The sequence below is a fragment of the Ranitomeya variabilis genome, chromosome 5 (genome assembly GCF_051348905.1).
Source record: "Ranitomeya variabilis isolate aRanVar5 chromosome 5, aRanVar5.hap1, whole genome shotgun sequence".
Taxonomy (NCBI): Eukaryota; Metazoa; Chordata; class Amphibia; order Anura; family Dendrobatidae; genus Ranitomeya; species Ranitomeya variabilis.
In genome coordinates, this window is record NC_135236.1 from 218,947,423 (window position 1) to 218,972,870 (window position 25,448).

A 25,448-nucleotide genomic window follows, 5' to 3' on the forward strand; every position below is an offset into this window, starting at 1 on the left:
AGCCCTGCTAAATGCAGCGGTGCTCCGTGCCTGTAATCCCCGGCGAATGAAGGAAATGTAGGTCATTGACCTACATTTCCTTCAGTCGCGGTGATGCGCCCCCTGGTGGATGTCCTCATATGACCTGGAGCGTGGGAAAAAGTTCCCAGGCTGCAGTTCATGAGAACATCCACCAGAGGGCGCCTCACCGCGACTGAATGTAAGTACAGATCTAGCTTTCCTTTCAGCACCCGGGGATTACAGGCACCAGCGAGTGGTTTATCGCAGCTCGTGCCTGTAATATTAGTTAACCCCTTCAGATGGATTACTTCGTGGGACGAGACGGTTCACCAGAAGGTATGTATCTTGTGCGTTTATTATTTTTCCAAGCGAGGGTGTTCCTGATGGATTGAGAGAACAATAAATTATTACAACAACCGCTGTGTTTATTTCATTAAAATACTTTTAAATCATGTGTGTGTGTGTTTTTTAACCCTTTCCAACAATTGGATTAATAATGGATAGGTGTCATAATTGACGCCTTTCCATTATTAATCTGGCTTAATGTCACCTTACAATAGCAAGGTGGCATTAACCCTTCATTACCCCATATCCCACTGCTACAGGGAGTGGGAAGAGAGTGGCCAAGTGCCAGAATAGGTGCATCTTCCAGATGTGCCTTTTCTGGGGTGGCTGGGGGCAGATGTTTTTAGCCACGGGGGGCCAATAACCATGGACCCTCTCCTGGCTATTAATATCTGCCCTCAGTCACTGGCTTTACCATTCTGGCGGAGAAAATTGCACGGGAGCCAACGCCAATTTTTTCCGCCATTTAACCCTTTATTTCAGCAGCTACAGCGCTGAAATTTTGCACATACACACTACTAACATTAGTAGTGTGGAATATGCAAAACAAAAGGGGATATGAGATGGTTTACTGTATGTAAACCATGTCTCATATCCTGTCGGGTTTGTGCAGGAGAAATGAAAAGCCGGCAATTGAATTACCGACTTTTCACTAACAGCGCTGCGTATTTCTCGCAAGTCACACTGCAGGTCCGTGTGGAATCCGTATTTTTCTCGCCCCCATAGACTTTCATTAGCGATTTTTTTGCGCAATACGCTGACAAACGCAGCATGCTGCGATTTTGTACGGCCGTAGAACGCCGTATAATACTGAACCGTAATATACGGCTAATAGGAGCAGCCCCATTGAGAATAATTGTGCCGTTTATTTTGCGAGTTTTACGGACGTAGTTTCTGCGCTCTTACGTCCGTAAAACTCGCCAGTGTGACGCCAGCCTTATATGAAGATTTATCAGGCACTCATGATTGGAAAACCGGGTCATCTAATCCAGGAGCAAACTAGTAGATTCCACAAGACCAAATACAAGGAAGAAAACGGAAATATAATGTGTGAGCGAACCACTGGGTCTTTACAACAGGTGGGCGTATGAGAATAGACCCTAATGTAGGGTGGTCCTTGAGTCCTTTTAGAAATTCAGGTTCCAATCAAGAAGAGGATGAAAGGGGTATTTTTATAAAACGTTGCTGAATCTCAACCCAAGTTTTCCCTTTACCATGTCTGCACCAATCTAAAATGCAATCACAAAAGATTGCCCCAAATGACTAAACCCATGTAAGAAAAGGGTTAAAGTACCTGCACTAAATCAAATCACACCATGAGAACCTCTAAATAAAAAATAAGAGTCTCCAACCTAGATACTTTCAACATAAAACTATATTTTATTAATCTACTATATAATTGTCTAAGGGTCACTTCCATCTTTCTGTCTGTCCTTCTGTCTGTCTTTCTTTCTGTCACGAAAATCCCAAGTCGCTGATCGGTCGTGGCAGTTTTGCGGCGACCAATCACCGACGGGCAGAGTCTGGGGGCAAAATGGCGGCTCCTTACTCCCCGCAGTCAGTGCCTGCACCATACTCCCCTCCAGTCAGCACTCACACAGGGTTAATGGCAGCGTTAACGGACCGCGTTATGCCGCGGTATAACACTCCGTTAACGCTGCTATTAACCCTGTGTGACCAACTTTTTACTATTGATGCTGCCTATGCGGCATCAATAGTTAAAAGATCTAATGTTAAAAATAATTTAAAAAAAAAAAAAAGTTATATACTCACCGTCCGTCGGCCGCTTGGATCCAGAACAGGCCTTTCCCGCTCCTCGCGACGCTCCGGTGACCGCTCCATGAATTGCGATCTCGCGAGATGATGACGTAGCGGTCTCGCGAGACTGCAATGCACTCTTGGGACCGGAGCGTGCGAGTAGCATCGGTAAACGCTTCGCCTGGATCCGGGGGCCAATGGAAGGTGAGTATCTAACTATTTTTTGGTTTTAATTCTTTTTTTTTTTTTTATTTAACAGGGATATGATGCCCACATTGCTATATACTACGTGGGCTGTGCAAAATACTACGTGGGCTGTGCAATATACTACGTGGGCTGTGCAATATACTACGTGGCCTGTGTTATACACTACGTGGCCTGTGTTATACACTACGTGGCCTGTGTTATACACTACGTGGCCTGTGTTATACACTACGTGCGTGGGCTGTTATATACTACGTGAGCTGTGTTATATGCTATGTGGGCTGTTGTACACTCCGTGGGCTGTGCCATATACTCCATGGGCTGTGCCATATACTCCATGGGCTGTGCTATATAATCCATGGGCTGTGCTATATACTACGTGGCCGGCCGCGCACAATCAGCGACTGGTGCAGTCCCGGCCACGAATTGGCGGGGGATTTGAACCACGCTTCGCTAAATGGTCACGGCCAGCCGAATCCTGTGTATTCAATGCATTATTGTAAATCTTTTTACAGGGGCATTCCGCATGATATATTACTCCCTTAGTTGAACAAGTAATATGAGCCTGTATATCAAAATTTCTTGTGGTGTTAAAATTTTGAAAAATTAACATTACTATTGTTATGACCATTTCATGACTTGTATATCTGGCTATATGACATCAGTGGTTTAGTTTGTGGTTAATCCCAGGACATTGTAGTCCCTCATTTTTTGGATCTAGCACCTTCTCTGGGTGATGTTTTTATAAATGTACTAGATGGTAGCCCGATTCTAACGCATCGGGTATTCTAGAATATGTATGTAGTTTATTTATGAAGATTTTAGAATACATTGAATACATAGGATTCGGCTGGCCGCGACCAATTAGCGAAGCGTGGTTCAAATCCCGCGCCAATTCGCGGCCGGACTGCGCCTGTCGCTGATTGTTCGCAGCCGGACATGTAGTATATAACAGGCCACGTAGTATATTGCACAGCCAAGTAGTATATTGCACAGCCAAGTAGTATATAGCACAGCCCACGGAGTATATAGCACAGCCACGTAGTATATAACACAGCCCACATAGCATATATCACAGCCACGTAGTTTATAACAGCTCCCGTAGTATATAACAGCCCACACACGCAGTGTATAACACAGCCCACGTAGTGTATAACACAGCCCACGTAGTGTATAACACAGCCCACGTAGTGTATAACACAGCCCACGTAGTGTATAACACAGCCCACGTAGTGTATAACACAGCCCACGTAGTGTATAACATGTAGTGTATAACAGGCCACGTAGTGCACAACACAGCCCACGCAGTACATTGCACAGCCCACGCAGTACATTGCACAGCCCACGCAGTACATTGCACAGCCCACGCAGTACATTGCACAGCCCACGCAGTACATTGCACAGCCCACATAGTACATTGCACAGCCAACAAAGTATATTGCACAGCCCACATATTATATAGCACAGCCCACGCAGTACATTGCACAGCCCAGGTAGTATATTGCACAGCCCACGCAGTATATTGCACAGCCCACGCAGTACATTGCACAGCCCACGCAGTACATTGCACAGCCCACGTAGTACATTGCACAGACCACGCAGTACATTGCACAGCCCACGCAGTACATTGCACAGCCCACGTAGTACATTGCACAGCCCACGTAGTACATTGCACAGCCCACGTAGTACATTGCACAGCCCACGTAGTACATTGCACAGCCCACGTAGTACATTGCACAGCCCACGTAGTACATTGCACAGCCCACGTAGTACATTGCACAGCCCACGTAGTACATTGCACAGCCCACGTAGTACATTGCACAGCCCACGTAGTACATTGCACAACCCACGTAGTACATTGCACAGCCCACGTAGTACATTGCACAGCCCACGCAGTACATTGCACAGCCCACGCAGTACATTGCACAGCCCACGCAGTACATTGCACAGCCCACGTAGTACATTGCACAGCCCACGTAGTACATTGCACAGCCCACGTAGTACATTGCACAACCCACGTAGTACATTGCACAGCCCACGTAGTACATTGCACAGCCCACGTAGTACATTGCACAGCCCACGCAGTACATTGCACAGCCCACGCAGTACATTGCACAGCCCACGCAGTACATTGCACAGCCCACGTAGTACATTGCACAGCCCACGTAGTACATTGCACAGCCCACGTAGTACATTGCACAGCCCACGTAGTACATTGCACAACCCACGTAGTACATTGCACAGCCCACGTAGTACATTGCACAGCCCACGTAGTACATTGCACAGCCCACGCAGTACATTGCACAGCCCACGCAGTACATTGCACAGCCCACGCAGTACATTGCACAGCCCACGCAGTACATTGCACAGCCCACGCAGTACATTGCACAGCCCACGTAGTATATAGTAATGTGGGCATCATATACCTGTTAAAAAAAAAAAAAGAATTAAAATAAAAAATAGTTATATACTCACCTTTCGTTGGCCCCGGATCCAGGCGAAGCAGTTACTGACGCTCCTCGCGCGATCCGGTCCCAAAAGTGCATTGCGGTCTCGCGAGACCGCTACATCATCTCACGAGACCGCAATGCATGGAGCGGTCACCGGAGCGTCGCGAGGAGCGGGAAAGGCCGGTTCTGGATCCGAGGGGCCGACGGACCTCAGGTGAGTATAACGATTTTTTTTTTTTTAAATTATTTTTAACATTAGATCTTTTAACTATTGATGCCGCATAGGCAGCATCAATAGTAAAAAGTTGGTCACACAGGGTTAATAGCAGCGGTAAGGGAGTGCATTACACCGCGGCATAACACGGTCCGTTAATGCTGCCATTAACCCTGTGTGAGCACTGACTGGAGGGGATTATGGAGCGGGCACTGACTGTGGGGAGGAAGGAGCGGCCATTTTGCCGCCGGACTGTGCCCGTCGCTGATTGCTCGCGGCCGTTTTGCCGCGACCAATCAGCGACTTGGATTTCCATGACAGACAGAGGCCGCGACCAATGAATATCCGTGACAGACAGACAGAAAGACAGACAGAAAGACGGAAGTGACCCTTAGACAATTATATAGTAGATAGGTCGTCTGAGTGAGACCCAACATACAGTATAAGGGAACCATATTGATTGAATTTCCCCCTCTAACTTTTTAGTTTATTACACAGCATAAAGAACGTTATGCAGGTCCAAAATGTGGCTATATAGAGAGCATTTAAGTAGTTTTAAGATTAAAACCTACAAATTTAGAAAAAAAACTTTTATCAGAAATATATTTTAGTATATTTGATCATTGTTTTGTTGACAGGACAGATAGGTGCTGCCAGATACATTTTTCTGTCTTAACAAAAAGGAAGCATGACCCAAGCCTGACGAGTACAGATATATTTATATCTTGCTGTGTAACATGATCTATCAGTCATTACCTGATTTAACATTACTGGCTGTGCAGTGATGGTAGCAACCGGTCGAGGAGCTGGCTGAGACACAGAAGGAATTGTAGGAGTTCTACATACTGGAAGAGGGTTTGGAACAAACGTCTGAGGTCTACAAACAGTCTGCATAACTGGATTTGCTCTGGGTGGCTGCTGAGCTGGTATACATCCAGCTGCAGGTCTTCTTATAGGTTCTTGTATGCCAACTGGTCTCGGCAATGGTTGAACAGTGGCAGAACTACTTGTTGGTCTAGTAACCGGTTGGTACATAGGTCTTACTTGCTGAGTTACAGCCTGTGTTGCAGCAGGGGGTTTGTAGTGGTTATTAGACATCGGAAATGAATTGTTGCCTACAATATAAGATTAAAATTAGTGAAGATGAGTCATTTAATTGAGAAAACATATGAAGAATTTATTGTAAGTATAAAGTACCTCTGTTAGGAAGACCATTCTCTGTCTGTGCAAAAGAACCATGTTGCCCTCCTGTTGTCTTGCCTGTTAAAATGAATCACATGTATCAGAAAATTACTACATGACATGAATAATTAGAGCACATATTTAAGGGTTCTGTCATGATCAATCTTCAGGAGCGCTCCTAAAGACTGACCGTTTGGACCGGGGACACGGTTGCGCTGAAATGAACATCCTTCCAGGCAGCTTTGTCTCTGCAGCAAGGGAGAAGCTTCGAGTGCCTGAAGTTAGCCAGATCCAGCAATGCGGGAGCTTCAGGGCTTTGCAAGGAGTAGTGTACAGCATAGGACCTGTTGCTCCTTGCCTAAGTAACGGCCAGGCTGGGACTGCAGTGTGGCTAGCAACTTTGGCATCCAGTTATACCCGTTAAATAATTTATGGTAACTATGCCCTCTCTCTCCATCCTGTTCTCTCCTATTGGGGTAGCCTTGCAGGAGTTAAAAATTATACATTATACTGTTGGGTTTTGCTTTGAGTACTTATGACTTAGCTTTTTGTTTTATTCTGAAGAAAAAAAACAAAACAAAAAGGAGGAAAATAAAATGAGAAGTAAACATTAAAAGGATTCTGTCAGCAGGCTTTTGCCATCTAATCGGGGAACAGCACAATGTAGGGACAGAGACCCTGATTCCATCAATGTGTCACATACTGGACTGTTTGTTGTAGCTTTATTATAAATACTGCCGCCATGTACTAACTCCTTATAACCCCACCACTGATTGGCAACTTAGGCCAGGTGCACACGGTCCGTAATTGGCAGCGCTTTGTACGTAGCACATGTCTGCTGCCTCCAAAGTGCTGAAGTCTATTGAACGCAGGTGAATCCAAATGTGATCACTGAACCATGCAGAATCACTGCGTCCAATACATTGTACGGGTGACAATCTTGCACAGACTCACATCTCCGCAAGATAGTTAGATATACTGCGGTCTGGAAAGACGCACCACATGTCAGTTTCCGCAAGCATAGTGGACATGGAATTTCAAGAAATCCCATCCACTATGCTGTAACATTTGGACGCTGCGGGTTGGACGCTGCACAAGAAAGAAAAAAAAAAAAAAAAAAAAAAAACAAAAACAAACAAACCAAAAAACACAACACACAACAAAACCATTGTTATATAAAGATGAAGTTAAAACATTCAAAAAGCAGCCTGTGTTTTTTTTAGTATATACTGCACAAGTGAATCCTGTCACATCATTCACCTCTTATCTTAACCCCTTAGAGACAAAGTTAATTTTGACATTCCTGACCAGGCCAAATTTTTTGAATCCCTTAGTGACTGAGCCAATTTGCAGATTAACCCCTTCATGACCTTGGGATTTTCAGTTTTTCCGGGTTTGTTTTTCACTCCCCTTCTTCCCAGAGCCATACCTTTTTTATTTTTCCGTCAATATGGCCATGTGAGGGCTTATTTTTTGCGGAACGAGTTGTACTTTTGAATGACACCATTGGTTCTACCATGTCGTGTACTAGAAAATGGGAAAAAAATTCAAAGTGCGGTGAAATTGCAAAACAAATTGCAATCCCATGCGTGTTTTTTGTTTGACTTTTTTGCTAGGTTCACTACATGGTAAAACTGGCCTGCCATTTTGATTCTCCAGGTCATTACGAGTTCATAGACACCAAACATGTCAAGGTTATTTTTTATCTAAGTGGTGAAAAAAAAAATTGTGCCTTTTTCCGATACCTGTAGCGTCTCCATTTTTCGTGATCTGGGGTCGGGCGAGGGCTTATTTTTTTGCGTGCCGAGCTGATGTTATTAGTGATACCATTTTGGTGCAGATACGTTCTTTTGATCGCCTGTTGTTCCATTTTAATGCAATGTTGCGGCGACCAAAAAAACGTAATTTGAGTTTCAATTTTTTTTTCTCGCTACGCCGTTTAGTGATCAGGTTATTTATTTATTTTTTATTGATAGATCGGGCGATTCTGAACGTGGCGATACCATATGTTTATTGTTTTATTTTGAATGGGGCGAAAGGGGGGGTGATTTAAACTTCTATATATTTTTTTTTTTATTTATTTCCTTTTTTTTTTTTTTTTTAACTTTTTTTTTCTTTTTTTTACTTTTGCCATGCTTCATTAGCCTCCATGGGAGGCTAGAAGCTGGCATAGCCTGATCGGCTCTGCTACATAGCAGCGATCATCAGGTTGCTCCTATGTAGCTTAATTACAGGCTTGCTATGAGCGCCAGCCACAGGGTGGTGCTCAGAGCAAGCCGGCATCAGCAACCATAGATGTCTCAAGGAGACCTCTTGTTACTATGCAGACGCATCGCTGACCCCCGATCATGTGACTGGGTCGGCGATGAGCGCATTTCTGGCCGCGCTGCCGGAGGTGGTAGTTAAATGCCGCTGTCAGCGGCACTAGTAATAGCGGCGGGTGGATCGCGATTCCACTCGCCACTATTGGGCGCAAATGTCAGCTGTTCAAAATAGCTGACATGTCGCGGCTTTGATGTGGGCTCACCGCCGGAGCCCACATCAAAGCAGGGGATCTAACCTCGGACGTACTATCCAGTCAGAGGTCAGAAAGGGGTTAAGGCAAAAAAGTATTAAAAACTACAAATATCTCTTTTCTGCAATAGCACTGACCCACGGAATAAATGTAATATTTTATTTGTGCAGGAAATGAATAAATAATATTCAAAACATTAAAAACAAGTTGCTGAATTACGGTTTTGTTTTTTTTCCCCCCCTCTTCTATTTCTCCCTGTAAAGATTTATACAAAGTTGGTTGATAAGCTATATACACCATAATTGTGTCAATAAACCCTGATAGGTTTACAATAAAAAAAAAAAAAAAAAAAAAAAGTAAATTACCGTATTTTTCGGAATATAAGACGCACTTTTTCCCCAAAAAAATTGTGAGGAAAATGGGGGGTGCGTCTTATATTCGGAACGCAGGCTTACCGGCATTGTGGCGGCGACAGAGGTGCGGGCATGATGTGGCACGGTGAGCTGTATGGCGTGAGCAGGTCCCATCCATATTTGAGGTGAATCCGCGGCCCGGTACTGATGGAGAGCAGCAGCGCTGGTGAGTTACGGTATTTTCCGGTGGCGGCAGCCATCTTGCTGAGGCCGCGCGTGCGCAGATTCACTTCTCTGCGTCCCAGGGCTTCAGGAAAATGGCCGCGGGAGGCCGCGCGTGCGCAGATGGAGATCGCGGTGGCCATTTTCCTGAAGCCCTGGGACGCAGAGTAGTGAATCTGCGCACGCGCGGCCTCAGCAAGATGGCCGCCGCCACCGGAAAATACCGTAACTCACCAGCGCTGCTGCTCTCCATCAATACCAGGCCGCGGATTCACCTCAAATATGGATGGGACCTACTCACGCCATACAGCTCACCGTGCCACATCATGCCCGCACCTCTGTCGCCGCCACAATGCCGGTAAGCCCGCCGCCACCAGGAAAACCACCCAGCTCTGCTGCTCTCCTTCACTACTGCTGTGGCGTCACCTCAAATGTGGAAGGGACCCTGGCCGCTGCCACCTGAGGAAGTGACCGCACGTCTGCCACCGCCACAGCAACCTCCCCATGGACACCAGGCCATGGCGTCGCCCACCTAAGCAGGATGGGACCTTGCTCAGGTGCACGCCGTTCCGCCCACCGCACCTCAGCATCACCTCACCTCTGCCACCACCATGCCTCCTGCGACCCTGCTCTGCCACTGCCTGCCCTCCGGTAAGAGATCTTAAATTCGGACAATAAGACGGACCCCCATCTTATAAAAAAATCTTTTTTTCTGCATTTTTCACCCCAAATTTGGGGTGCGTCTTATAATACGGTGCGTCTTATAGTCCGAAAAATACGGTACGTGTGAAAAAAGTGTTTCCATTATGGGCAAAATAGCCCCATCCATAAGAGGTTACTCTGTCTCGTCTTTAACAGCTTTGATAAAAAACTGCATTATTTTGTCAGTGCATGAGGATAAGGTTGTAGTCCATCTCTGTATCTCCTAAGATTTCACTTGTTTTAGAGCATGTTCACACATTCAGTATTTGATCAGTGTTTTACATTAGCATTTGTAAGCAAAAAACCAGGGGAACAATCAGCGGAAAAGAAAAGTATAATAGAAACATGTCACCACTTCTGCATTTTTTTACCCATTCCTGGATTTGACTTACAAAACCTGAACGTGGCATAACTAACAATTTAGTAAATACAATTATTTACCCTTAATATAGAAGTAAAGAAGCCTTACTTGTATTGGTTGTCTGTGAAACACTAATCTCTCGAACAAAAATTGGTTCGTCATCATCTTCATCATCAATCACAATAGCTTTAGACTTTTGCTGCCATGGTTCTAGCTCTTCTTCTTCACATTCCATTAATAATTCGGCCATTGTTTACTAAATAAGCACAATCAATGGAACGTTAATAATCAAGAAGTAAGCTGACAATTCAATATTTTGCAAAATAATATTTACAGATCATGAAATTGTGGGTAAACAAAACAGAGGATGTTACACAGCAAAGGACCCAAAAGGCATGAAATGGAGCATGCTACACAATTTTCCTTTTACCTAGGGCTCCAATGTTACAGGTTTTTCTTTCCCCAGTGATCAAATAGTGCTTGATTTCATTTTTCATAGGGTAAAGTTAACCTGAGGGGTGAACACAACTATCCTGTGATTTGAAGGTGACTCATGTAAGACACCATACAGTCCTAGCGCAAAATGGCTCCCAGTAATAATAAATAATTTTATTTATATAGCACTAACATATTCCGCAGCGCTTTTCAAATTAGGGTCATTCCATATCAAGTGATCCAAATATGAATATTTTTTTTACCTGACGTCTTTAGATTTTTTTTATTTTTTGTTTTTATGAAGTACAACTTTAGTTAATTACAAATTAAAAGTTTAGAATTTTTTTCTTCATCAGTTAATTTTTTACAGATTTTTAAAGTTTTAAAAAAGCGCAGATTTTGGCCTGGTATGGCTTTACATTTTTTATCATATCTCTGGCTAGAATTAAGATATAGAGGTGGGAGAGGCATCATTTTTCTCAGAACAGTACCGGCTTTCATTTGATATGTCACAAGACTGTTTCTTTATATTTTGTTTTGGTGAAATCAAATTAAACATTTTGATGCGCAATTCTGAAAAAAACGTATGTTTTAAAATTGTGAAAACACGCATGTGTGTTACTTGTGTCCTTGTTTATATTTGTACAGGGATTCAACTTGGGACCTATCGCATTTGTATTTTTTTTTAAGCCTTGAATCATCTGATTTTATGTTTGTGTGAGTTTCTTCCCTTTTTCTTTTCAAATTACAACTTATTGCATTCAACATTTATATGTAACAATAAAGAAACGCAAAAAACAAATCCCGAAGTGCCAGAATAAATACATCTTAATCATCATAACAACTTGCTCAGCATTTTCAACCTGAATTCATTGAACAAGCCAAAAGATAAAAGGTGATCACATCCTCAAGTGTGATTTTCTAAATACAGTCTGATCCTAATTATATGTTAAAAACAAGATTAAAAGAACCAATATTTCTACCACCTATTTATACATGGAACAATTTTTTTCAACTAAATCACTAAACATGTCATTTCTGAAGTGTTTAAGAAGAATAGTACAGTAATTAAATCCTCGTACTATAAAATATGAACTAATCAGTTAATAGTAGGTTTTTACAGTGGCCTTTTATCAACAATGTGTGCCATCTAGTGGGTGAAATGTCATCTTGTCCATAAGCGCTCACTAGCAATGGCCATTTCCTTCTCTGTCACAGTATGTATGGCCTGTCATGGTGCTCGGCTCCACCTAAGTTATATCTGTTTTTTGTTCACTTTTAGGCCGGCCTCACACTAGCGAGTTTTACGGACGTATGAGCGCATAAACTACGTCCGTAAAATTCGCATTACACACGGCCCAATGAATCTCTATGGCCCAGCTCCTATCTGCCATATATTACGCATCCGTAATATACGGTCTTGTACGGCCGTAGAAAATCGCAGCATGCTGCGTTTGTCACCGTATTGCGCAAAAAAAAAAAAAAAATAATAATAAAAAAAAAAAATCGCCAATGAAAGTCTATGGGGGCGAGAAAAATACGGATTCCACACGGACCAGCAGTGTAACTTGCGAGAAATACGCAGCGGTGTTAGTGAAAAGCCGGTAATTCAATTGCCGGCTTTTCATTTCTCCTTCACAAACCCGACAGGATATGAGACATGGTTTACATACAGTAAACCATCTCATATCCCTTTTTTTTTTGCATATTCTACACTACTAATGTTAGTAGTGTGTATGTGCAAAATTTGGGTGCTGTAGCTGCTAAAATAAAGGGTTAAATGGCGGAAAAAATTGGCGTGGGCTCCCGCGCAATTTTCTCCGCCAGAGTGGTAAAGCCAGTGACTGAGGGCAGATATTAATAGCCTAGAGAGGGTCCATGGTTATTGGCCCCCCCTGGCTACAAACATCTGCCCCCAGCCACCCCAGAAAAGGCACATCTGGAAGATGCGCCTATTCTGGCACTTGGCCACTCTCTTCCCACTCCTGTGTAGCCGTGGGATATGGGGTAATGAAGGGTTAATGTCACCTTGCTATTGTAAGGTGACATTAAGCCAGATTAATAATGGAGAGGCGTCAATTATGTCACCTATCCATTATTAATCCAATTGTATGAAAGGGTTAAAACACACACACACACACACACACACACACACACACACACACACACACCCCACACATTATTAAAAATTATTTTAATGAAATAAACACACAGGTTGTTTTAATATTTTATTGCTCTCTCAATCCACCTGAAGACCCTCGCTTGGCAAAATAATAAACCAACAATATACATACCTTCTGATGAACTGTCACGTCCCACGAAGTAAATCCATCTGAAGGGGTTAAATCAATTTACAGGCAGGAGCTGTAAACCCCGGGTGCTGAAAGGAAAGCTGGGTGATCTGTACTTACATTGAGTCGCGGTGAGGTGCCCTCTGCTGGATGTTCTCATGATCTGCAGCCTTGGAAAAGTTCCCACGCTCGAGTTCATGTAAGTACAGATCACCCAGCTTTCCTTTCAGCACCCGGGGTTTACAGGTACGAGCGAGTGCTTTAGCACAGCTCCTGCCTGTAAATTGATTTAACCCCTTCAGATGGATTTACTTTGTGGGACGTGACAGATAAAATATTAAAACAACCTGTGTGTTTATTTCATTAAAATAATTTTTAATAATGTGTGTTTTTTTAACCCTTTCATACAATTGGATTAATAATGGATAGGTGACATAATTGACGCCTCTCCATTATTAATCTGGCTTAATGTCACCTTACAATAGCGAGGTGACATTAACCCTTCATTACCCCATATCCCACCGCTACACGGGAGTGGGAAGAGAGTGGCCAAGTGCCAGAATAGGCGCATCATCCAGATGTGCCTTTTCTGGGGTGGCTGGGGGCAGATGTTTGTAGCCAGGGGAGGCCAATAATCATGGACCCTCTCTAGGCTATTAATATCTGCCCTCAGTCACTGGCTTTACCACTCTGGCGGAGAAAATTGCGCGGGAGCCCACGCCAATTTTTTCCGCCATTTAACCCTTTATTTTAGCAGCTACAGCACCCAAAATTTGCACATACACACTACTAACATTAGTAGTGTGGAATATGCAAAAAAAAGGGGGATATGAGATGGTTTACTGTATGTAAACCATGTCTCATATCCTGTCGGGTTTGTGAAGGAGAAATGAAAAGCCGGCAATTGAATTACCGGCTTTTCACATATATCGCGCTGAATTAAATATAAATACAGAATATAAATATAAAAAAATATATATATATATATATATATATATATACATATACACACACACATATATATATATATATATATATATATATATATATATATATATATATATACACATACATACATATATATATATATATATATATATATATATATATATATATATATATATATATATATATATATATACTCACCGGCCACTTTATTAGGTACACCATGCTAGTAACGGGTTGGACCCCCTTTTGCCTTCAGAACTGCCTCAATTCTTCGTGGCATAGATTCAGCAAGGTGCTGGAAGCATTCCTCAGAGATTTTGGTCCATATTGACATGATGGCATCACACAGTTGCCGCAGATTTGTCGGCTGCACATCCCAAAGATGCTCCATACAAGGCAGGATGGATCCATGCTTTCATGTTGTTTACGCCAAATTCTGACCCTACCATCCGAATGTCGCAGCAGAAATCGAGACTCATCAGACCAAGCAACGTTTTTCCAATCTTCTACTGTCCAATTTCGATGAGCTTGTACAAATTGTAGCCTCAGTTTCCTGTTCTTAGCTGAAAGGAGTGGTACCCGGTGTGGTCTTCTGCTGCTGTAGCCCATCTGCCTCAAAATTCGACGCACTGTGCGTTCAGAGATGCTCTTAGGCCTACCTTGGTTGTAACGGGTGGCGATTTGAGTCACTGTTGCCTTTCTATCAGCTCGAACCAGTCTGCCCATTCTCCTCTGACCTCTGGCATCAACAAGGCATTTCCGCCCACAGAACTGCCGCTCACTGGATTTTTTTTCGTTTTCGGACCTTTCTCTGTAAACCCTAGAGATGGTTGTGCGTGAAAATCCCAGTAGATCAGCAGTTTCTGAAATACTCAGACCAGCCCTTCTGGCACCAACAACCATGCCACGTTCAAAGGCACTCAAATCACCTTTCTTCCCCATACTGATGCTCGGTTTGAACTGCAGGAGATTGTCTTGACCATGTCTACATGCCTAAATGCACTGAGTTGCCGCCATGTGATTGGCTGATTAGAAATTAAGTGTTAACAAGAAGTTGGACAGGTGTACCTAATAAAGTGGCCGGTGAGTGTATACATATACATATACACACACACACATACACTGTATATATATTTTTTTAACGAACATTTGAGCACATAAATCCATTAGATGTCGGTTTTGCAAGCCTGCGAGAAAATATCGCAGTACGGATGCCATACGGATTACATACGGAGGATGCCATGTGCAAAATACGCTGACACACCCTGCCTACGGATGACATACGGACCACTATTTTGGGGACTTTTCTGCGTATTACGGCTGTAAAAAACGGACCGTATTTTTATACGCTGAGTGTGAGGCCGGCCTTACAATGTCTGATTTTCTTGGATACACAAAGGACGGCGCTGGACCAGAAAGTGCAGAAAAGTCCTTTCTACGTCTTCATTTTCACAATCTTTGGAGAGTCCAGTAGCCGTCAGCGCTAATCATATTCACAGGTCACGTAACCAGTTGTGTCATCCATTGCCGATCTTGTGCCGCCTTCTACCACTTCATGGACGTCACTGTCTTTATTTCCACTACATGGGATGACAGTCCGGTATTGCCGAGTCCCTGTGATGGGTTCTGCTTCCTGTAACCGATATAACAAACTCTCCTCCTCTTTGTAGTCCTGGTTTGTACAATACATGAACTGGATGTTAAGAGTATTTTTCTCCCTACATTTGAGGAGTTGCCTGGGTGTTAAGATTTGGTGTGAATACGGTCTGTGGAGGCTGGAGCTGCCGGCCTGTCATCTGCTCTGCATTCACTGTCTACCCCTGTTCTATCTCAGGTTTGGCCCTAACAAAGCTTTCTCCTCTGTCCTCTCCTGCTTCTAAGCTCTAACATAATAAAATAATATAGAAATATCTAAAAATCATGGATTATTTGGTAAATATGGACCCAACACTTCTACACCACAGGCTGAACAGACCTGAAATCAAGATTTTTGAACTGACACTATAATAGTTTTATTTTTTTAAATATGATCCCATCACGATCCCAGCTTGTATTTTGGTACAGATGTGGCACATGTGCAGTTTTTAAAATTTTTAAATTAAACGTTTTTTTCGGAAATGCGTTTTAAAGTTTTGCGCTTGCGTTCGCATAGGTAAAATATTATTAAAGATACTCTTGTGACATATCTGGTGAAAGCCTGTACAGTTCTGAGTAGAATGGTGTTTATTTTGTTTCTCTATCTCTTTTCTAGCCTGAGTTATGGGGAGAAATGTAAAGGCAGGCAACACTGAAATTCGCACTTTTTCCGAACTTTCAAAATCAATAAAAAATAATTAAAAAAAAAAAATCTAGAAGTGTTTTTTCTTCACATTTTGCATTCTCTGACACACTATTACCAAATAACAAAATCTCAAAAGAATTAAAAATATAGTGGTAAAAATCATTGGTTCACTTGACATGGAATGACCCATTATAGAGGGGACTTGTACAGACAATAGACATTACAGCATAACAGAAATCACAGTTCAAAATAGATACCAGGAGGAATGAGGGCCCTGCTCGCAAGCTTACAAACTATGAGGAAAAGGGGAGACATGAGAGGTGGATGGTAACAATTGCTTTAGTTATTCGGACCAGCCATAGTGTAAGGCTCGGGTGTTCATGTAAAGCTGCATGAACCAGTTAACTGCCTAAGTATGTAACAGTACAGACACAGAGGGCTATTGACTGAATAAAGTGTATGAGAACATGATGCGAGAAACCTCCTGATTATGTTTTTTTTTTTTTTTTAATGGGCCACACAGGGATAGTTAGGTTAATACGTTGAGGCGGTAGGCCAATCTGAACAAATGAGTTTTTAGGGAGCGCTTAAAACTGGGGATTGGGGATTAATCGTATTAACCTAGGTAGTGCATTCCAAAGAATCGGCGCAGCACGTGTAAAGTCTTGGAGACGGGAGTGGGAAGTTCTGATTATTGAGGATGCTAACCTGAGGTCATTTGCGGAGCGGAGGGCACGGGTAGGTTGGTAGACGGACCAGAGAGGAAATGTAGGGTGGTGCTGAGCCATGGAGTGCTTTGTGGATGAGGGTAGTAGTTTTGTACTGGATTCTGGAGTGGATGGGTAGCCAGTGTAATGACTGGTACAAGGTAGAGGCATCTGTGTAACGGTTGGTGAGGAATATGATCCTGGCTGCTGCGTTCAGGACAGATTGGAGCGGGGAGAATTTGGTAAGAGGGGGGCCGATTAGTAGAGAGTTACAATAGTCCAGACGAGAATGAATAAGTGAAACAGTAAGAGTTTTTCCAGGGTCGAAAGTAAAAAAAGGGCAAATTCTAGAAATGTTTTTGAGATGCAGATAAGAAGAGCGAGCCAGTGATTGGATGTGGGAGGTGAATGAAAGCTCGGAATCAAGGATGACCCCAAGGCAGCGGGCATGTTGCTTTGGAGTAATGGTGGAACCCGCACACGGAGATGGCAATGTCAGGCAAAGGTAGGTTAGTAGAGGGAGACAACACGAGGAGTTCAGTTTTTGACAGGTTCAGTTTCAGATAGAGGGAGGACTTGATTTTAGAAACAGCGGTAAGACAATCACTGGTGTAAATAAAATGATGTTTGAACCAGCTCATAGCAGTGCACAAAGATTTTTTTTTTCTTACATCACTCCCATTCTGATGTAGTCTACTATTCTCCACTTCCCGCTGCAGTGAAGATGTTCCAATACAGGGACATGTAGCGGCTATAACCAATCCAGGCTGCATCAGACACCACGGAGGTCATTGCTACAGAGGTAACATGTGGTGTTCGGCAGGAAGATCAGCCAGCAACAGAACATGAGTGGAGAGGATCAATAATGTGAGTATGTGTATTTATCTTTGCATAGCGGATATCATTTTTTTTCTTTACTGCACAAGCATATCAGAATTAGGACACATGAAGCATGCACCTTGCAGTCTCAGAATGGACTGTCAGTAGCTGCTTGGTTTTATGAACTGCTGTTTACAAGCAAAACTGTGCAGCCATAAAAGGTCCATTCTTTGAAGAATGCACAAATTCAGGTAAATAGCAATTATAGCTGCAAAACAGCATTTCCCGTAATAATCAATATAAAACTGCATGCTGGTGTGGTCTTCAGCCACAAAGTGTCCATACACTTACAGAAGTCAAACATAACATTCTTTTACACACCTGTCCTGGACTCAGGCTTTGCTTCCTTCACCCGGTCTGCTCAACTTTCTTGTGCTTCACGTCAGGCTTTGCAAATAGCCCGGCATGCTCCCATGTGATCATCTAACTAGGCTTATATGAGGGTGCATTGGATCTGGCACCAGTTCGTTGGTGTCCCTCTCTAGTAGGTGTACATATCTGAAAATGATGCATGACAGAGCACACATTAGCTCTGTCGGCACCATTATAGTCTATGGCCACGTTGGCACATATCTCCGAATACTGTTTTGTGGTGGGGTTCGGACGCAAGCCCCAACAGGACCAACAAGGCCTATCAAAACACACACCTGTTTCTTGATATTAAGACTTTGTTTGTCTGTGCACCACGGCCTGCTCAGTACCTGTATGCGGTCTCCAGGACCTCTGCTACCAGTTTCCATGTGCCTTAACTGCCTTCTGCAGCAACACCTGTGTGCCCACATGGACCTTGGTGTTTGAGGATCCACCTCATCTAGTGAGCCTAACACATTCATGCGAACATTGCTGTTTTAGAGCTGCCTAAAGAAAGAAAAATATATAATTTTAGATGTACCTAAGCAAAATTATTATTTTGCTTAAGTCAGTAATATATGTGGATTAATAAAACTTTCCTGATTGGCAGCTTTCGGTGTACACAGAAAGCTGCCAATCAGTGGTGGGGTGTAGTTGGAATACCTGGCAGGATGCCATGTAGTCATTTAGTAATAATTTCCTGCTGATAAAACAATGATTTTATATAAATGACACTAAGCAGACCAGTAAATGACACGTCGCTGGAATCAGGGTCTCTGCCCCTACAGTATACTGCTCTCAGATTAGGTAGCAAAAACCTAGTGACAGGGTCCTTTTAAGACAGGGAGAAGGGGGATGAAGCTGCCGATTTTTAGTCAGTTTTCCATTGAAAAGTCCTAAAAGGATATAGAAATAGCAATTTGGGGAAGAGGCATATCATTAGACGACATCAAGTCAGGAAGAATCTGTTCACTCATGAATAGTGAATGGAAATACTGCACATCCAAAACAGTATACGGTTTTCCCATTTATAGTGTTGGAGATGGGCTCTATGATCTGTTCCGAGGTACAGGGAGGTAGAGTGGTCTGTCACCCAGTCATTGGTATGATCCTTTGTTTTGGATTGGGATGGTTTCTGAAACTAGGGCTATGAAAGTGTTTAGGCAGGGTATACAAGCACACTAATGATCAGCTTCCAAACAGAAGCTGCCTGGAAAGTGATCAAGTCACTTCTTTTGGCAGCTTTTATAGGCAAAATCCACTTATCAGACATAGTGTGCCCATACTATTAGAGTGTGGTGACAAATGAAGGTCTGTGGGGTATGGTGAGAAACAAAGTTGTACACAGAACATTTTGCAACTAGTGTTTTATTAAAGAGAATATCTAATAGTCTATGTCACTTTTCTTTCTCATGTATGAAGACAAAAAGAAAAATCTACTCAAAGTTACCAACAACTGCATGTTTTCATACGTAATAGTCTGAAAAAAGATCCTGTTCACACTTTACAGTTATGTCATAGTACGGTACTTAAAAAGCTATATATTTTTTAAAGGTAAGGACCTTTTTAAACGCTATTTGTTCTGGTAACAACACTAATGAAACATTTTAACACCTTAAAAAGAAAATCAAGACATTATTGCCTTCTGTTTGGATGCCGATCAGGCTAGGACATGCACTTTAGGCATGCTTGCAAAATTAATTTTGAATCACATACTGTTATTTTTCAGCTACAGCTCACAAAACTGATAACACTTCAAACGAAAGAAGATTTTGACAGCTTCCAAAGACTCAAAATCAAATTTGAAAATAGAAACCCATGTCAAATTAAAGGGAATCTGTCACCCCATTTTGGGCTTATGAGCTAAAGGTACCGTTACACTAAACGACTTACCAACGATCACGACCAGCGATACGACCTGGCCGTGATCGTTGGTAAGTCGTTGTGTGGTCGCTGGGGAGCTGTCACACAGACAGCTCTCTCCAGTGACCAACGATCAGGGGAATGACTTCGGCATCGTTGAAACTGTCTTCAACGATGCCGAAGTCCCCCTGCAGCACCCGGGTAACCAGGGTAAACATCGGGTTACTAAGTGCAGGGCCGCGCTTAGTAACCCAATATTTACCCTGGTTACCATTGTAAAAGTTAAATAAAAATTAAAGTTAAAAATGCTTTCGGCAGGAGCGCTGGTAATGCACGCGCTGCTGCCGAGAGCTTCCCTGCACGGAATGTGTCAGCGCCGGCCGTAAAGCAGAGCACAGCGGTGACGTCACCGCTGTGCTCTGCTTTACGGCCGGCGCTGACACAGTCAACCCTGTGGACGCCGGGGGACGTGACAGACATCAGAATGTGAGTATGTACTGTTTTGTTTTTTTTAAACTTTTACAATGGTAACCAGGGTAAATATCGGGTTACTAAGCGCGGCCCTGCACTTAGTAACCCGATATTTCCCCTTGTTACAAGTGAACACATCACTGGATCGGCGTCACACACGCCGATCAAGCGATGACAGCGGGTGATCAGCGACCAAAAAAAGGTCCTGAACATTCCCATCGACCAACGATCTCCCAGCAGGGGCCTGATCGTTGGTTGCTGTCACACATAACGAGATCGTTAGCGGGATCGTTGCTACGTCACCAAAAGCGTGACGTTGCAACGATATCGTTAATGATATCATTATGTGTGACTCAGCCTTAAGGCCACCGCCATCAGGGGCTTATCTACAGCATTCTATAATGCTGTGGATAAGCCCCCCCATGTATCCTGAAAGATAAAAAAAACAAGTTAGCTTATACTCACCCAGGTGCAGTCCCGGTCCGATGGGCGTCACGGTCCGGGGCCTCCCATCTTCATACGATGACGTCCTCTTTGCTTCCTGCCGCGGCTCCTGCGCAGGCGTACTTTGTCTGCCCTGTTGACGCCCATCAGACCGCACCGGGACCGCCCCTGGGTGAGTATAATCTAACTTGTTTTCCTTATCTTTCATGTTACATCGGGGGCTTATTTACAGCATTATAGAATATGTAGATAAGCCCCTGATGGCGGTGGACGCAGCTTATAGGCCTAAAATGGGGTGACAGATTCCCTTTAAAATGGAGAGAAAAAAATATATTTATATATAGGACTTCGATTTATTTTTAAAGTCAATATTTATTTTTTTTTTTAACTTCATTTTGCACCAAATTAACCCCTTAGTGACGGAGCCAAAATTTTATATCTGACCAGTGTCACTTTATATGGTAATAACTCTGGAACGCTTCAACAAATCCCAGTGATTTTGAGAATTTTTTTTTGTGACACATTATACTTTATGATGATGGTAAGTTTAAGTCGATATTTTTTTTATAAATAAACACAAACCCTATCAGAAATTTGAGAAGAATGTTAAAAAATATTAGCAATTTTAAAACTTTGAACAATTATCTCTTTAATCCAGATAGTCCCTCATGTCGGCTTTACATCAGCACCATTTGTAAAATGTTCTTTTATTTTGTTAGCATTTTAGGAGGTTTAAAATGTAGCAGTAATGTTTCATGGAAATTTACAAAGTGTATTTTTTTAGGGACCTATTCATGTTTGAAGTGCCTTTAGCGGTCCCATATACTGGGAAACCCCCAAAAGTTATACCATTTTAAAAACAGCGCGCCCTGACATATTGAAAACTGCAGTCAGGTAGTGGCGAGTTTCAGGAATTAATGCAAAGTGGCATGACAGAATTGAAAAGGTTTATTCTTACCACCAAAATATCGCTCACTTCTGAACAGGTTACAACAGCCGTCAGACTCTAAGGCCGCTGTTTGGTCATGAATTGCCATGGCAAACATCAGGACCACACAATCATGATCTGAGGGCACCAATTGGGATAAAGAGGAGGCCCCCACACTCTGTTAACCATTTATAATGATGAAGTCACTATTGACACCAGCATCTAAGGGGTTAAACAGATTTGGACGGTGCAAACACTGATCCTGGCTGATGAAGCACATTGTCAGCTATAGTGTACAGCCAACAGCTGCTGGATTGTCACCTGTATATGGATGGTATTCTCTTAGGCCGGCGTCACACTGGCGTGTTTTACTGACGTACGAGAGGCGCAGAAAATACGGATTGCATACGGTACCATGATTCTCTATGGCCCTGCTCCTATCTGCCGTATTTTACTGATCCGTATTATACGGTCTTGTACGGCCGTAGAAAATCGCAGCATGCGCAAAAAATCCGCCAATGAAAGTCTATAGGGGCGTGAAAATTACGGATTACACACGGACCATGCGTGTGACTTGCGAGAATAAATGTGTACACATAGAATAGATATATATATATTTTTTTTTTTATTTACTTTATTTTTTTTCAGCGCAAGATAGCATAAACGCCGGTAATTCAATTGCCGGCTTTTGCTCTCCTTCACAAACCCGAAAGGATATGAGACATGGTTTACATACAGTAAACCATCCCATATCTCTTTTATTACACATTCCTCTTTACTAATGTAACAAGTGTCTGTGTAAAATTTTGAAGCTCTAGCTATTAAATTAAAGGGTTAAATCCCAGAAAAAATTGGCGTGGGCTCCCGCACAATTTTCTCCGCCAGAGTGGGAAAGCCAGTGACTGAGGGCAGATATTAATAGCCTAGGGAGGTACCATGGTTATAGGACCCGCCTGGCTAAAAACATCGGCCCCCAGCCACCCCAGAAAAGGCACATCTGGAAGATGCGCCTATTCTGGCACTTAGCCTCTCTCTTCCCACTCCCGTGTAGCCGTGGGATATGGGGTAATGAAGGGTTAATGTCACCCCAGGGGGGGTCCTATAACCATGGTCCCTCTCTAGGCTATTAATATTTGCCCTCAGTCACTGGCTTTCCCACTCTGGCGGAGAAAATTGCGCGGGAGCCCACGCCAATTTTTGCCAGGATTTAACCCTTTAATTTAATACCTAGAGCTTCAAAATTTTACACACAGACACTTGTTACATTACTAAAGAGGAATATGTAATAAAAAAAAGAGATATGAGATGGTTTACTGTATGTAAACCATGTCTCATATCCTGTCGGGTTTGTGAAGGAGATAGCAAAAGCCGGCAATTGAATTACCGGCTTTTATGCTATCTTGCGCTGAAATATATAAATATATATATATATATATATATATATATATATATATATATATATATATATATATATATATATATATATATATATATATATATATATATATATATTTATTACACACACACTGTATATATGTTTTTAGGAATATTTTAGCCGATGGATCCAGGATTTGTCCATTGTGCAAGCCTGCGCAAAAAAATAAAATAAAATAAAATAAAAATAGCCGTACGGAAGCCATACGGGTGCATTTGTCCGTAAAAATCGCATCCTCGCATTGAATACGGAACAGTGTTTTGTGAAAATTACTGCGTATTACGGCCGTAAAATACGGACCGTATTTCCCTACGCTGAGTGTGACGTGATCCTATAAATACATTTATCTAAATAAAAAAACAATAAGTACACATATTTAGTATCGCCGCATCCGTAACGACCCAACCTATAAAACTGTCCCTCTAGTCAACCCCACCAGTGGACACCGTAAAAAAAAAAAAAAAAAAAGGCAAAAAAACAACACTTTATTATCATACCGCCAAACAAAAAGTGGAATAACACGTGATCAAAAAGACGGATATAAATAACCATGGTACCGCTGAAAGCGTGATCTTGTCCCACAAAAAACGAGCCGCCATACAGCGTCAAAGAAAAAATAAAAAAAGTTATAGTCTTCAGAATAAAGCAATGCAAAAATAATTTTTTATATAAAATAGTTTTTATCGTATAAAAGCGCCAAAACATAAAAAAATTATATAAATGAGGTATCGCTGTAATCGTACTGACCCGAAGAATAAGGGTATGTGCACACGCTGCGGATTTTGCTGCGGATTTGACGCTGCGGATCCGCAGCAGTTTTCCCAAAGTTTACAGTACCATGTAAACCTATGGGAAAAAAAAAAAACCCGCTGTGCAAATGCTGCGGAAAAATCCGAGCGGAAACGCAGCGGATTTTCCGCAGCATGTCAATTGTTTGTGCGGATTCCGCAGCGGTTTTACACCTGCACCAATAGGAAACTGCAGTTGTAAAACCGCAGTGGAATCCGCAGAAGAAACCGCGATAAAATCGGCAGTGAAAACCGCAGTGGTTTTGCACTGCGGATTTTCCAAATCCGCTGCGGAAAAATCCACAGCAGAATCCGCAATGTGTGCACATACCCTAAAACTGCTTTATCCATTTTACCAAACGCGGAACGGTATAAACGCCTCCCCCAAAAGAAATTCATGAATAGCTGGTTTTTGGTCATTCTGCCTCACAGAAATAAGAATAAAAAGCTATCAAAAAATGTCACATGCCCGAAAATGTTACCAATAAAAACGTCAACTCGTCCCACAAAAAACAAGACCTTACATGACTCTGTGGACCAAAATATGGAAAAATTATAGCTCTCAAAATGTGGTAACGCAAAAAATATTTTTTGCAATAAAAAGGTGTCTTTCAGTGTATGACGTCTGCCAATCATAAAAATCCGCTAAAAAACCCGCTATAAAAGTAAATCAAACCCCCCTTCATCACCCCCTTAGTTAGGGAAAAATTAAAAAAAAAAAAATGTATTCATTTCCATTTTCCCATTAGGGTTAGGGTTAAGGCTACAGTAAGGGTTGGGGCTAAAGTTAGGGTTAGGATTACATTTACGGTTGGGAATAGGGTTGGGATTAGCGTTAGGGGTGTGTCACGGTTAGGGGTGTGGTTAGGGTTACCGTTGGGTTTAGGGATGTGTTTGGATTAGGGTTTCAGTTATAATTGGGGGGTTTCCACTGTTTAGGCACATCAGGGGCTCTCCAAACGCAACATGGCGTCCGATCTCAATTCCAGCCAATTCTGCGTTGAAAGAGTAAAACAGTGCTCCTTCCGTTCCGAGCTCTCCCGTGCGCCCAAACAGGGGTTTACCCCAACATATGGGGTATCAGCGTACTCAGGACAACAACTTTTGGGGTCCAATTTCTCCTGTTACCCTTGGGAAAATACAAAACTGGGGGCTAAAAAATAATTTTTGTGGAAAAAAAAAAAAGATTTTTTATTTTCACGGCTCTGCGTTATAAACTGTAGTGAAACACTTGGGGGTTCAAAGTTCTCACAACACATCTAGATAAGTTCCTTGGGGGGTCTAGTTTCCAATATGGGGTCACTTGTGGGGGGGTTTCTAC

At 42.6% G+C, this 25,448-nt stretch overlaps 1 protein-coding gene across 2 annotated transcripts in view; it reads right to left on the reverse strand.

The window, feature by feature from the left end:
* Positions 1-25,448, reverse strand: part of ZNF280D (zinc finger protein 280D) — a 114,237-nt gene that overhangs the window by 59,104 nt on the left and 29,685 nt on the right. For both annotated transcript variants that reach the window (XM_077263804.1, XM_077263803.1), the window contains exons 2-4: positions 10,415-10,562; positions 6,169-6,231; positions 5,728-6,086 (exon numbers count right to left, since the gene is read on the reverse strand). In XM_077263804.1, the coding sequence (XP_077119919.1) occupies positions 5,728-6,086; positions 6,169-6,231; positions 10,415-10,556 (564 nt within the window). In that variant the 5' untranslated portion in view covers positions 10,557-10,562. The remainder of the gene's footprint in view (positions 1-5,727; positions 6,087-6,168; positions 6,232-10,414; positions 10,563-25,448) is intronic.